This window comes from Andrena cerasifolii, chromosome 9, assembly GCF_050908995.1.
Source record: "Andrena cerasifolii isolate SP2316 chromosome 9, iyAndCera1_principal, whole genome shotgun sequence".
Classification (NCBI taxonomy): domain Eukaryota; kingdom Metazoa; phylum Arthropoda; class Insecta; order Hymenoptera; family Andrenidae; genus Andrena; species Andrena cerasifolii.
In genome coordinates, this window is record NC_135126.1 from 13,226,664 (window position 1) to 13,242,602 (window position 15,939).

General features: G+C 37.1%; 1 protein-coding gene across 1 annotated transcript; it reads right to left on the reverse strand.

Annotated features, from left to right (window-relative positions):
- Window positions 1-1,451: 1,451 nt before the first annotated feature.
- Window positions 1,452-14,770, reverse strand: L(3)80fj (lethal (3) 80Fj). The gene is made up of 13 exons (XM_076820886.1): window positions 14,656-14,770; window positions 14,474-14,576; window positions 13,360-13,555; window positions 12,921-13,260; window positions 9,026-12,839; window positions 7,457-8,942; window positions 6,751-7,387; window positions 6,287-6,631; window positions 6,010-6,203; window positions 5,714-5,925; window positions 5,224-5,477; window positions 4,885-5,106; window positions 1,452-4,789 (listed from the first exon to the last, which is right to left on the reverse strand). The coding sequence occupies exons 1-13, from the start codon at window positions 14,668-14,670 to the stop codon at window positions 4,661-4,663; spliced, it is 7,947 nt and encodes a 2,648-aa protein (XP_076677001.1). The 5' UTR covers window positions 14,671-14,770; the 3' UTR covers window positions 1,452-4,660.
- Between the last annotated feature and the right edge of the window lie 1,169 nt (window positions 14,771-15,939).

Below are 15,939 nucleotides of genomic sequence, written 5' to 3' on the forward strand. Positions count from 1 at the left end.
TGTTTCAAAAGAGGCCTGCTAGTTTTTAGAACTTATGACTAATTGCATACACTTTTAAATAAGTATGAATTCTTCAAAAATGTACGACGTGATACTTATTACGTATTAATCAGGATTTTTACACGCTAAAAAGATTAGTTTGCTACTTAGGTGACGTGTTTCGTCGTTTTGAAGAAAAAATCAATTTCTCGCAATAGCGAAGAAAATAGTGAAGGGGTAGTTTCTTCAACTTTTTGATCTGAGCTTGTAATTAAAATTTTAAAAATACTTTACTACGCTAGTAAAGTAATCCGTCTAGCTCCTCAAACAAACTCAAATCGTTTGGACCAATTTCGAAAAAGTTGTTCTGTTTTGCAAGGGGTTCGAGTACTTTTAACCCCCACTGAATATTCACTTTTACCTTATCATCACTTTTCAGTCAGTAAAGGGTAAAAGGATACTACTTTTAAAAGGTGCGCTTCTTAATTAAGGGAGTAACAATAATAAACTTCTAAGCAATTATGTATATCCATCATTGACTAAAAATTTACAAGCCTCACAGTTGCAACTATACGACGTCCATCAGAAGATATAATAATTGAGAGTTCTCAGAAAAACTAGAAATAACTACATAGAATTAAACGATACAGCTAACATGACACATCATCCATACTTCATTTTCTATATTTTATTACAGGGCAAAGTTTTAGTAGAATCTTTTCTGTAAGCACAAAAATTTGTAAACACGCCTTCTGAAACGCACTAGGTATTGATAAAAATTTATGACATAAATACTTTCTCTAATTCTTATTTAATGTAGTCCATTACGTAAATAATAGTTTAACAAATAAAAAGTAGCTTAATATCCAATGGTTGTTTGAAGTTACTGCAAAAAGTATGTTACATCTAGCTTAGCTATTCTTCGCCTAAACAAATACAGTTATTGTACATGATATGCGTAGTTTACAATGCAGAATTTCATTGTTGCAGCTAACGTTCCTTGAATTTTACGAAATAATACTAGAAGCGACGAGGCGGTTGCTCTCTCTAAAAGAAATGGCTGACGCAGAAATGCAAGTGACGAAAACCGGGGTGGATGCTGAATCTTTAAAAAACAACAGCCTGGAAGAAGACGAGCCTCCTCAAACCGTTCAACGGCCAGCTCAAAAAGCAAGCAAAGTTAGAAATAAAATTTCAACATAATTTTTCTGTCGGCAGCCTGACTTATTAATTAAACTCCGTAACTACTGTAACTTAATAATTATCGTACTTCGTTGCAAATTAAAATGTCTCATCAATTAATTTTTTTGATTAAAGCAGCAGTAACGAAAGAAGTATGATGTACTAAACTAGAATTATATTAGCGTATTTGTTTTTAAGCGAGAAAAGGTAGAGAAACGCAACATCACTAGATAAGAATGGCGAACGAAACAACGTATAAAGATCCCTCTCCCCTCAATTTAGGGAACATATTTTCTTAATTAAGATCAAATTTATTCATCAACTGCGCGAATAAAAGAATAGAGCTTTTTGCTAAGAGCATCGTTCTATTTGCAACACATACATTCGTGCGTACATAATTAACAAGAAATTAAAATCATTAAAATGCGATAAATAAATTTCATGCATGAACCACCGTTAATTCTCCTTGAAGGCAATACAGTTTTAACGGTCTCCAGCGTAACTTCCAAACATATCCAAGTTCACTCTCCGAGTTTCATAAATAAATCTAACGATAGTTTCACAGAACGAATTCTCAGTGTTTGCCGTTAGTGAACAATCTAAGACAGAGAAATGTAACATTTGAAAAATAAACGCGTGTAACTCTGTTACTTCGAAACACCTGAAGTTTGACTAACGCTACTAGCATTTATGTATAGTACATAGGTACCCGCGAAAAGAGGAAACGAACTTATAATCAGAAAAAAATCAATTGACTGTTCAAAGTTACTATGAAGGGGCTACTCCCGCCATACCGTGAGTTACCAGAGGAATAGCATTCAATTGATTTTGACTCAACCCATAGTAGTAGATATGAAAGAAATTGGTATTCTTAAGGTGAATTCCTCTTACGCCCAAATCGCCCGCGCCAACGACCGTAGGATTTTACGGTTTTTAAACCGTCTTCAAAAGGAGGATGTTACTCAATTCGTCACGTATATTTCATTATGTATGTATGTATGTACGTTCACGCATAACTATCGCATAGGTGCACCGATTTCGATGACTCTCTTTTTATTTGAAAGCGTATGAAGAGCCGGTGGTACCATGCTATTTTTTTTTATTATAGTCTAGATACTGTAGAATTATCTAGAATTCCAGTTTTAATGTATGTTCGCGCATAAACTTTTAACGCGTGGACCGATTTGAATGATTCTTTCGTTGTTATATTATGGAGTATGTTCCCCAATTGGTACCATAATAAATGTTTTTTAACCGACTTCAAACAAAGGTAACTAAAAAATAATAAACTTTTTTAAAAAAATAAAAAAAAACAACTTGAGACGTGCGCTAAAAAGAATAAAATAATTTTTTTTAAGTCGGTGCCAAAATAGAAACAAAATTAAATCAACTTCTAAACCTGTATCAATTATAGTTCATTAGCATACAAACGCCCGGGAATTAGAGGGCGTAAAAATTTAGTGGCACGTCACGCGTCCAGCCGATTTAATTTTGTTTTTATTTTGGCACCGACTTAAAAAAAATTATTTTATTCTTTTTAGCGAACGTTTGAAGTCGGTTAATTTTTACTTTTTTTAAAAAGTTTACTTTTTTATAAATTATATGTTCCTGTTTTCCAGTCGTAATTTATAATTAAAAACCTGTATCTTCCGATAATGGCTCTTTCACAAACTTCTCTCTAATATTTAAAGAGATTTCCATAAGTTTAGGAATATTAACCACGGGCGTTGCGGGCAATTTGGGCATAAGTGGAATTCGCCCAAAGTGTCCAACGCAAACGAAGCTTACTTCGTCTTCGATCTTGGAGTAGGTACAAATAGGAAATCGAATTGAGAAATACGTGACAGTCGGCTCTCATTGCGGCCACGGATAAGACAGACTCAGTCTTCAAGCGAATAATTGCAGAATTGGTGTCGTCGAAACGAACGAAACCATGACGTGTTGTCGCGTAACGATGCGGTGAAACTTGATCGATCTTTGCACGTGTATAGCTGGATACGTTATCGTGAGTATCCCGGGGCTCAGTAAGTCGGAGGAACGAGCAAACGCGACTAGGTCGCTTACAAGGTAGAATCGTTCTGCCTAAAATACAATGGGTACGCGTTACTTCTTGTCCACAGCATCATCGTCTCTTGGCGCCTTACAGAATACATTAACAAACGGACATTGTCGTGAAATTAAAGACTTATTAAAATCTAACATTCCCACGCGTTTCAAAAAGAATAAGAAAAAAGAGAACATTTTTGGAGATTTTAAAGTCTATTGCAACAATATTGTTCAGCCATCACTTTGCGCGTGTCACATTCTCTGTTTCCCTCTTTTTTTTTAATCCATCTACTTTAATTTCCAGCGCACTGTTTTATGATAAACGTCGTTATTCAAGATGCATGGAAAACGACAAGAAGGCGAAGACCCGATAACGTTGGAGCAAATGTTTAAGCGGCTTTCAAAAGCTTACATATAAAAGTACAAAGTTCCATGTTTCCCCACTAAATTGTAACGTACAAGAGGATGTATATACAAAATAATTGCACTCGCGAATTATGGACAATGGGAATAATGCAAGCCGGTGGATGGTACGTCTACTTATTGCGAGAATCGAAAAGCGAACTGAAGCTTCGCGATCGGAACTAAATACGATCAAAGACGAGGACGCTTTAATGAAAGATCTAGAAGTATCGCGTTAGTACGGAACGGCCTAAGCCAGTTCAACAATCTCTATACGTAATTCTAAAATATAAACTATATACCGATGTATGTATACAACTACAGTACAAGACGGTGCAACGCGCTTATACGACGGCAAAGCGCGGCACTGCTGGAATCCTCGATAGCAGACATTTTGCTCAGTCCGCCTGCGTTCAAATAAAAACAGACTAACATTCGATTTTCGTACAAAACAAAGTGTCCGTGTAGCTTCGCTTAGAAATGCTCGCCTTTCTGTACAAATAAAGCAATTTATTCTCAATCGTAGTACGCGCGAAAGACACAAAGAGATGTAAAATATAACGCACGAAGCGGACGTATCGTAAATGTGCAATAGAAAAAATTGTCTAGCGTTTGTTAATGTTAAACTCTCTTCACCTTTTTGGTATTTATGTTCGATACATTTTGTTTTATTACTTGCTATTGATTCATTTACAGATGTGTGTGTCTCTTGAGGCGAACTTGATACGCTATCAATTAAATTGTAAGAAATCATATCATTAATAAATCGACGGTAGAAAAGACTTTGCATAAAAGTATCTACAACCTCTGCTCGAGTCACTCGGTACACGGGACATCTTAGTTTAAGTAACTTGAATGCCATCGAGTGATTGTTACGTTTCACGTCGTTTAATCGGTTATCGGGATACAATGTTGAATGAGCTAACTTCTTTATAATGCAACTAGTATGCGAACAGTAAGTCTCTTTATGAAAATCGATTGGATAATGACTGACAGTACGATTATTAGAACGGGTGCAGCGCGTAATGAGCCCCAGGGCATACAATATCTCTCACGTGAGTAACGTATCGTCTAATTCTTCTATTTTGCCTTCAGGCTGAGATAGAACTTTGCGCAATACTTTGCTGACCACATCCGACAAAGATTCTCTTGCGCCGGCGTCCAGGAAAGCCATGCAACGCTGAAAGACAATGCAATTTCGAAAAATGAATAAACAGAGTTTGGTTTAAGGATATAAATCATTCAACTTATAATCAATATAAAAATGTTACTTGCCAGATGTTCTTCTTCGCCTTGCCTCAGCCTAAGCACCGCTATGAGAGCAAGCTCGCTGTTGGCTTTGACGTAACCATTTTTCTCTTTTGTTCCATTTACCAGCATAGGCAGAAGCGATTTAAGTAATTCCGGTGACATTTTCGCGGGTGGTATGTTACGAGCCAAATGAATGCAAACCCTGGCCAATAATTGCTTCACGTCGTTGCTGTTGTTGTTCATTGACTAAAATCGAATACCACGATGAATCGATTATCGCCACGCCGAATGAATTAATTATTCGTAAAAGAAGGGCAGGATTTTATAAACTTGAGGTTTATATGCGTTTTAAAATACTCGTACCCTCACGAATGGAGATAAGATTTGTTGAGGAATGGGTTGTCCTTCGTTCATGAGATATTGGAACAGATAACCGCAAGCTCGTACACCATTCATGACTATTTGTACTCGATCCGCTGCTAGATACGAAAGTATCACTGAACAAACACGGTCCTTCTCTTTATTATTATACACTGTTGTTGGTGATTCCTTTAGCGCGACGAATAACGTTGAAGAACGTCCATGCCTGAGCATCCAGTCGACATTGGCATCGTTACCTGGAAATTTTTAATTAAACAGTTTGTTCCAACAGTTTGTGTTTGATACAAGAAAGAATAGTTTACATTTACATAATGATAAATGACAAATATGTTGACACTACTCTTTATTGGTATGCGAGTTATACTCATTTAAATGAAAGAAAAATTACGGATGAATTTGAAATAATCGTTGCTACATAAATGATTATATATCATAAAATTCCATTATAATGTTAGGTCCCTAATAAACTTACACAGCACGTGTTCATTAAATGCGATGGCAAGTTGGTCTGGACTAAGCCATCGCACAAGTGCTCCGAAACAACCAGCTACAGCGTTTCTCGTAACGTCTTCGGGGTAACCGAGCATATTACTTAACGTAACGAATACTTGTTTCTTCATGGGCTCTGTCATTTTATCTCCAGCAGGCGTGAGTACGCCTCGCAAAGCTTGTAACATCGTTTCCCTGAACAAAATATTGTTACATTAAAAACTGTTCTTAGGAGCGCACATAAAATGTACACGAAGAATACTGAATCACTCAAGTTACCTAATCGCTGGATCATCGCCAGTTTTTATACCAGTATGGAGTTCCGTGAACAATGGATCGACACGCGTATGGATTACAATGAGATTGCTTAAAGCGTAAGCAGCCTTTAATCTCACTTGTCTATTACTATCGTTCAATGCTCTCAAAAATGTGGTTTGCAATTGTGGCAAGAATTGCTTTAACATCACCCCAACCTACCAAACAACACATGATTAATAATTCTTTGACTGTTCCACCACTGTTTGCTTATACATATTACTCTGGTAATTTAACTTACTTTCCCCAGTAAAATTGCAAGCGTTTCTAAAACTGCTGCTTTAACGCTCCAATTGAAACGATCTCCCAAAATTCGAATCAGTGGCCCAGTAATGTGCACAACGCTCGGTTGTAGGGCTGTCGCGCTGGTTAATTTTATAACTTCTCCAAGTCCTTGTGCCGCTTGCTCCTTCGCCTCTGGCAAACCATTCAGTATGGCTTCCCTGAATATGGGAAGAATCGGCGTAATTCCCTTGGGTAAACAGAATCCAGGTAATAAGTCCTGCCCCTTCAAATCGGACACCGCAAAACGAACGGCTTGCCTAATGTCTTGTACGTGTGCAATCTGTTGGTCAGATGCTAAAGCCTGAAGATAAAAATATAACACGTAAGCGTTAGTGTTCTTCAATGAACATTTGATTTAAAATCAAATCAATTATAATGCAGTAACCATACAACTCTAGTGAATAGAAAAAGTAATTTTACCTTAGTCACAGCTGTAAGCGCTTCCCAACTCATTTGCAGTACATCCTTATCGTCATCCGTAAATAAGTGAATAAGTCCACGCAACAATTGTGGAACGTATTGACTATAATCAGCGCGAGTGTCTCTGCAGAAAGCGCATAACAAAGTCGCAGCGCTTCGGCGTCTAGACGGATCTTCTGCTTTCGTAGCGTCCATCAGCTGATCCATGACTGTTCTAACACCGACCTCATCAGTGATAGATAAAATCACTGCTTGGCAATATTCTAATTCTTGAACCTCGTTCGGCGTTCCCTGAGCACTAGAGAGAGCAGTCAGTAACGCTGGTAAGATCTTGTGAAGGAACCTTGTCAGTGCTTCACCCGCAACGCTAGCCAAAATTGACAATGCTTTTGTATTAACGGGTGGACTGGTTAGTTGAGGTACCAGGTAGGGTAAAACAACGCGAGATTTGATCGCCATTACTTGGCGTAAACCATCCAAAGTATTCTCTGCTTCTGCTTGATCCGGCGAGTTTAATTGTGTTAACATTGCTGGCAGTATGTCATCCAGTGCTCTAACACCTACAGTTGAGTGCAAACCGTCGAAAGTTTTCGCTGCTGCTTGTCGAACCTCTGGCAGTGGATCGCACAAGGCTTTTCTAAAAGCAAATAAATTTTTCTCATTCTCCTTACCACCAATTCGTGTAATAAATTGTAGAGAAACTCACCTCACTGTAGGAACTAAACTGATGACAAAAGTTAACACCATATCCTTGTTCGTGCTTGCCATAATTTCTGACAGTCCAATGCATACACCTTGGCGTTGATCAGCTTGGTCACTTTGCAGACCTTTCTCTAAAATAGGTATAATCTCCGGTAATACCCTTTCGCCCAGCTTTCTAACGAGATCGCCCAAAGTTCGCGCTGCCACTTGTCTTTTATCGTAACTTGTACTAGCCAGACAGCCGAGTAGAAGCGTAAATAGCGTGGGTAATATCTCTCTCAATGTTCGCGGAGTATTCGTTACGACAACTTTCCATACATGAAGCGCAGCTTGGCGCACCATTAATGCAACGTCTGATCTACCCATATACAGTCCAGCTAAAACGCGATTTCTCCTTTCCCCGCCAAGAGCATTAATAATGGCATAGTGCGATTGCTCGGTTCCGAAATTATCATCTTCGCTGGCTGTCTCTGTTGACATCTTGCCCGAGACACCGGAGATTCTATATAGTAAATCTCCAAGTAATTGTACAGACGAATACCTAATACGCCAATTATCATCGAAAAGACCTTTTTCCAATTCGGGTAACAACAGCATAATAGCCGAGTCAGCGTATAGAGTAACGATACGCTGTCCTGCCCTAAGCGCAGTCTCGCGAACATATTCATTCTCATCAGCCAAAGCTTTTAAAATAGGATTAATGATCTGTCCGATGTAAGGTGTGAATTCTGTAGTAAATGCGCTGGGCATGTAAATAAACATCATAATGTAACCGTCTTTAACGTGAGGAGCTATGTCTGTCCTTTCAGCCGTACTAATGATCTCAGGCATAAGTTTATGAAGTTTCTCAACGCCGAGTCCCCTTACAACTTCCGACAGACCCTGTGCAGCTCCTGACCTGTCAACGCTACTTGTTTCAGATGTAAGTGTTTGCATTAACCAAGGAAGCAGATCTTCGAAACTGGATTCACCCATTCCTCTCACCATGGCACCTAACGCTCTCGCAGACACACTCCGTACTTCTGGCACAGGATCCAACAAACTTGTTTTCAAGCCAGGAATGATGGTTGGCAAGTATGGAGTTAAATCCTTCTGATCGGTTAACGAATACATGTTACCAATTATTTGAGCAGCCATTTTTCTGGTTTCAGTCGAACGATCTAAAAACGCCCTTTGCACTACTGGCATAATGAGAGCTAATGACGGAGCATCAATGAAATGTACAAACTGTGTATCCAACAGAGTTTGGAGACATGTCGCCGTCTTGTGGGACGGATCTTGCAAAGCTTTCAGCAAAACTGGTACAATGGCTTGAATCTCTGGATTACGGATTACACTCCCGATAACTTTCAGAGCTACTGCACCAGCCTCTTGGACCTTAGTGTGCGAATCGCTGAGTACTTCGATGAGCTTTGGAACTATACTGGGTAAACAACTGCTTAGTTGTTTTGGTGCGCAATATGCCATTGCACCCAACAGTTCGACGGATCCTTAGAAAATAAAAGAATTATGTAATTTTTATAGCATAGGCGGTACGCTAAGTAACGCATATCAGCTTTTATAAATAACTTACCAGTCTTGGTTCTCCAGGAGTCTTCCTCCAGGGCTGCTAATAAACTCGGTAGAACAAGTTTTACTCCATGAGCAGAAAGCTTACTCATAACTACACGAGCTGTGTCATCGGTAGCCGTTCTGACATACTGACTGGAATCTCCAAAACACAGCAGCAAATGCGGTAATACATGAACGATATAAGGTTCGAACAATCTGCCGAGCATCGTACATAACATTTCAAAAGCGAACAACGCTCCTTCTCGATGCCTATAGTTTTTCTTATCCTGAATGGCATTAGTTAATGTGGTCATAATATCAAGTTGTTTTAACGCGAGTATGCCCATGCCCTTGATTATACCTGCTAAACCGTAAGCCGCGCCTTTACGCTCTCCGTATTTGTCTGATTTTAACAACTGATCCATTAAATTGTCCACAATTTTTGGGGCATCTTCCTTGATAGAAGGTACAAGATGTGGCAAGCAATTGGCAACAGCCTCTTGTACTTGTTGCGACGGAGTGGAGAGGGCAGCGATCAAGCGCATAACTATTGGCTTTATGCGCGGATCATCCTTATCCAAATGTCTAGCCAGTGACCCCATAAGGATAACCACTGACTGTTTAATCGAATCGAAACTGCCAATTTTTGGAGCCTTATCCATAAACTCTTCGAAAACAGGCAACAAAGAAGTTATGTTCGCTTTACCGTGAAGATCAACAACAGCCAGAGCAGCGGTTAACATTTCCGTGCGGACAGTTTGATTTCTATCCCCTAAGCCGGTTGAAACGAAAAACTGCACAAGCTTAAGTACCGTTTCAGCGGTGAGAAGAGGAGCTAGTTGAGCCAATGCAAGTGCAACACCATGACGCGGAACATAAGTATCGATAGGTTGTTCAACCACACGACCAAAATCGTTCAGTTTCGGTGGAATCATAGCTAATTTCTCCTGATAAAGCTGCAATAATTCGTCCAAAAGTGATGGTACCAATTGGGGAATGTTGGTCAAACACTGTGCCAAAGCGCAAGCAGCAGCTTGTTGTACTGGTTCTACAGGATGCGGAATATCTTGGATAAGTTCTTGGGCAAGAACATCTGCATGCGCTACTAAATCTGCTGCGTTCCATAATTCATTAGCCAAAATTTTATTCTCATCGCAAACGTCAAACCTGGCAATCCATATTCTCCTAACAAGGTGACAAAATCCTGAATAATCTTCCTCTTGAGATGGAAAGGCTTGTCTCACGACTGTTAAGGCCCTTAAGGCTGCATCTCTTATCGTGGGTAATGAATTCTGTAAAGCTCCAATTAAGGAACCTATATCTTCGCTAGTTGCTAGCGCAGTACCTGATTGCCCACTACTAGATTGAGCAACATCTAATAAGGTTGCAACTGCATGCGTCTGCACTCTTCCAGTTGTAATCTCCATTAATTCGATTAACAGATCGTACATGTGCTTATGTGGGAGCAATCGAGGATGTCTCACACCTCTCACATCAGAAGGATTTCCTCTTTGTTTAGCGTGCTCCTGTATTATCTGTAGCCCCTGCACGATCATCGTATCATCCTTATAAGTTAATAAAGTTTTCTTTATAAATGGAAAAATGTAACAAAGTGCGGGAGCAGTGAATAATTTTTTTTGTTTGATTGTAGTCGTATATAAAAGATTTAATGTCCTTTTCACGGCAGCATCGGTGTTTTCTTCCTCCCAAGCTTGATCTAAGTCACACTGTGGTTGTAATTGTCTCAGTGTAACATGCGCTACTAAATCACCCAAAATTGGATTGCTGCCTATTTCCACTACTTTCTTTAGACGGATGTAAAGATCAGACATTGCAGGAGCAGCTAATGGCGACGCCAAGTTTTTTAAAATCGGAGGTAAGAGATCCTTCAGATAAAACGAAAGCTCTTGCCCATTCCCATTCATTGCACAGATGACAAGGGATACAGCATTATCTATTCTACATTTCAAGTCGGTCAGTCTTTTACGGATTGCACTTTCCTTTGCGATTTGTGTCTTAAGAATCTCTTCTTGTTTAGGTGTCAATTTCGGCTCTTTTATTTTCCCCTCCCTTTTTTTCTTTTCATACAATTCTCGCCTAAGCTGAAGTTCCTCTTGCTGTTCTTTAAAGGAATACGCTTTACTCTCTCTTTTCATATTCATTGAATTGAGAATATCATTTTCATCGTTTGTTGGCAGCACACTTTTATCATACAACTCTCCGTCTGGACTCAGGTAAGTAAAGTACTCGTCTTTAGTGATTTTTAAGATTTCGGGATCGTTAAGTTTGCTTTTAACATTTGATACTATTGCAGGCAATATAATATCTGGTACAATTGACACCACTCTTGTCAGGGCATTCTCGTAACTGGCAATAGGTTTGAAGTTTTGCACGAGAACTTTTTTTATTTCGTTATTGAAAGAGCATAAAAAATGTTTCGGCACAAGTTTGTAATTCTTTGCGATTTTGAACCATAAATTTGGCACTGCTTTATAGATTATAGGGTGATGAGATGGTATCAATGCATCTCTCGCCATTTGCATAGTAGATAATTCAAACTGACAAGAGCTTGAGCAAATAGCAAGCAGTCCATCTGCGAGGCATCTACCAGTTAATTCACCAGTAGAAGATTCTTCTTTATTTTCTTTATCAGTTTCTGATTTAATCTTTACGTTCTCTAAGAACCTATTGTATTCCATCAGCAATTCTTGAGGTGGTGCATACGTGCTCAAACCTCTGACAATCTTCTTAATTAATGGGAAACAGCGTTTCCTTGTATTAGACTTCGGAGCTGTCGCACATGTTATAATTGCTCTGTGAATACCATTTAAAGCTTTTTCATTCAATCTATCAGCAAATTCTGTTATAAGTTTGTCGCAAAGTAACATCAGATGATATAAAATGTCATCTGGGCATGTCGACAAGAACTTTTCTGAGAAGAATATTTGATCATCGATAGCATTCCATAATATAGTTTGTTTGTCATTTTCCACTTGATTAGCGAGAACAAATTTCAGCAGCAGGTAAGAAGCTACTAAACCTTCCGTCACTGCAGCTGCTTGAGTACTTTGCTGCATAGCTCTTGTCATTGCTTGTATGAGTAATGGTGTTATCGTTCCAGAATAAGAAACTACTGGTGAGGAGAAGAAGAGCCTAATGTAAGCAGTTCGCACCGCGGCAGTTGAAGTCTTAGCAGTCATACCGTTTTTAAATGCACCTACTACACCTTTCGGAACATTGTTTGTAAATTTATTGGTCCATAAGGCCATCATTTCAAGAGCATGAATTAAGGTTTTCTCGTGAACTTCGCTTTCAAGAACCTTAATAAAATGTTCGCAAGCCGTTTCAGCCAACCTTTGAACGCTGCTTCCCGAAGCTGCATTATAACTAAGATTACCAGCACCTTGTAAAACAGAAATCTTGTGAGTCGCAACCGTGAGTTTCCCTTCGGATCCATGAAATATGGCAAACACAGATGACAGTAAGTTTTCCAAGGCAGTGGTATCCGAACATTGTAGAGCCAGTCTGCGGCAAGCTGCAACAGCCTCATCTCGAACTAAATCCTCTTTAGAATGCAGGTTTGCAAATAATCCTTTGCTTATATCTTGGCTGTACTGGCTCAAATCAAGGCATAAGCCACTTAGAATATGACCAACAGATTCGATAATTATTTCTGGATTTCTTAACATTGCTTTTTGCAAAGCTGGCAGTAACTGACTCTTGAATTCATCGTGAGATATTCTACGAAGCAAAGGTACAGCAGTGTCAACGACATATAGATCTGGTTTCTTCTTGCAACTAATAGCCACTTTTATAAAAAAGTCTACGACATTTGTCTGTAAAAAGAAGAAATTGATTTGATAAAATCTGTTATACGGTAACGGAAAATATTAATCTCGCATTCAATGTAAATTTACCTTCAGTTTCCCCACCAAATCGCTTTTCTTTGTACTTACTAAATATCTAGTAAGTAAACTAGCAAGAACAATTACACCATTTCCAATTTCCAATTTTGTCAGTGTGTCTAGATATATAATCTCTATGTTTTCGACACTTGACCATTCATATGCCAATAAGACGTATACTTTTTCTGCCAATTTTTTATTCATGGGTGCCAAAGCTGCTGCACTTAGGTTTGCTTGTGCTTCGATGAGTTTTGGTAATTCTATTCTGATATTTGAGTTGCTCTTATATCCATAGAGAATAATCAATGTTGACCATTTCAAAGCGATGTCAGCAGTTAAAGCAGTGTTGAAACTGTAAATCAATAAAGATTTGTTAAGCGTCAACGTATCATTTAAAGTTCAACGTTCTTGAGACAAAGATGCTCTTTACGGTATTTATGTAATTACATACGTAGGAACTACATTTTTATGCCAAATAGATTGTTCTATTATCACATTTGTCATATGTTTTACAGTAGCTTCTGGTTGTTTCTTTAACAATTCCACAATCAGATTTTTCACGTAAGATTGGGAAGCTGTATCCTTATATCGATGTAAAGTAAGAGATATGGTTTTACAAATTCCACTGACAATCTTCTCATTAATGCCTAAAATGTGGAAACAAAAGTTTTGTATAAAATACCATAGTTTATATGGCAACATTCAACATTAACTAGAATATAAAATTAAGATACAAAAAGTACTTCTTCCAATAAATATTTTAATACACGCTTGTACTGTGCCCTATTTTAAATAACTTCTGGTGCTAATTCTTTTAACTTTTACTTTTTATCACATTATCTGAATTTTAATTAATTATTATTGCAAATAAAAATAGATACACTATGTTATATTTTGTTTCTGTTTCACATATACAATATAATAACAAGTATTCCGTATTCTATCATATATTACAGCAGTTAAACAAGTATATAATATAAATCATGAACTCATATAGAGAAATAAATAGGGGAATCATTTATTCAGATTAATCAAATACTTAATATAAAAATAATAATTTTGGAAATCGACAACAGAATTATATATTTATAATATTCATAGTTGCTTGGAGAATATTTAATGTAAATATGTATGGATAACAGGTGAACAGTCATTGTTTAATATTATGTTACCTTAAAAAAATAAAAATATTAGTTTGTTAAGCAAAACATTTAATACATTATATACCAAACTGATCCATTTTACTTTATTATTATATATTTATATATTTAGACAATAAATATTCTTCACGATCGATACTAATATTTAAGAGATTGAAAATTATAAAACCTACACGTGCGAATAAAGTAGATATTATAAATGTTGTAATTCTAAAACAATATTGTACAATCATCATACTTTAGTTTGAATTGTCGTCATATACAATCCTAGTTTTCTTAATTTTCCATGTACATTTTGATAATAAATTATAGGAGAAAACACAATCTTTCTCCGACGCTGACAAACATTTTTAATTTATGAAATTATATGTTTCTATCAAAAGTAAATCTGCGATCGTTCCTTACCAGGGTTTGACAACACATTGACGACATTTTGCAGAACCTCTCGCCGCTCGTTTTTACTGGCGGTTTGAACTCGGTTTGGCAAATCTTTCAATGCTTTCGTTAACTACAACAAAATCAATAATAAATAATCGGTAATTATATGACAATAATACGGTTTCTCAAGTTCCACGTGACAGACTCACCTCAACATCCGCCATATTTCTTCAAAAACCGGACTGCGTTAAAGCGCCACCCTGCACAAAATTGTTGCTCCTTCGAATACGCATCGTTATCAAATCAAGCCATACATATGTTTTTGATATATGCATAAATAGATAGGATAAATAAATATATATATATTTATATATACGATATATGTATATATATACACATTGTATATACATAAATGTGAGTGTAGATCTCTATATAGTTTTCGTTACTTTAATAATAATAATAACGAATAATCAATATTATTATTTTACTTTAGCCGAAAAATCGCTACAATAAGTGATGCAAATAATTCATTGAGAATAGAAATTTTATATTAAACGGTAAAAAATATATATCGCACAGGTAACTTTATGTCTATAATTGTTATATATTTCATGCACAAAGTAAAAACTGAACATACAAATTTTTCTTACATCATCAACATTGGTCTAAATAGATTTTAAAGATACTGATTTTTTTTATGAAAAGTAATGAAATGTACTGTTTTTCCAAACATTGTTAAATGTGATCGAGATAGAAATTTCATTTCCATAAAATAAGTATACCGCCAGAAAGTCTGCAAAATTTAATAATAAATTTAATATTTAATTATCAGAATTTTCTGCTGGAAGGCATTTATGAATGAATAAAATGAAATTCCGAATGCCCATATTCCAAATATAAGTTTATGTAGGGAAGTTTTTGAAAATATGTTAAGATAAATAAATTGCATATGCGTATCAAAAATAATAATTTCACTGCTGAACTGAAACCTTGTCAACCCCACTCCTGCCTCCCGACACACGCTACGGAAAACGGCATTCCCATCTATGACACGAGGATTCATGGCGCGGACCACAGCGCCCATGGACCTGAAGTAAGTAGTGCTGCGCGCGCGATAGTTATCGATAACTGTACATATCGATATTTGCCTGTTGATATTTCAAACACTAATAATTACAGGTATCGATAATTTTGGTCAAAATATCGATAATTTCGACTGCTAAAAAAACTATATTATCTATATTAACTAAATTATCAATATCGATACTTTTGGAACAATATATTTCATATATTGATATTGATCGAAAAAATGTTGGAAGACCAATAAATATCGCACATCACTTTTTTTACTTTACCAACTCTACTACAGTAGTGCATTGAATCATTTATGGATGTTGAGTTGCATAATATTTTAACATCAGTACTGTATTTTAAGAAATCTTCAATAATTGGCAAATATCCTTTCTGAAAGATGGGTGACCACCTGTCTCCCG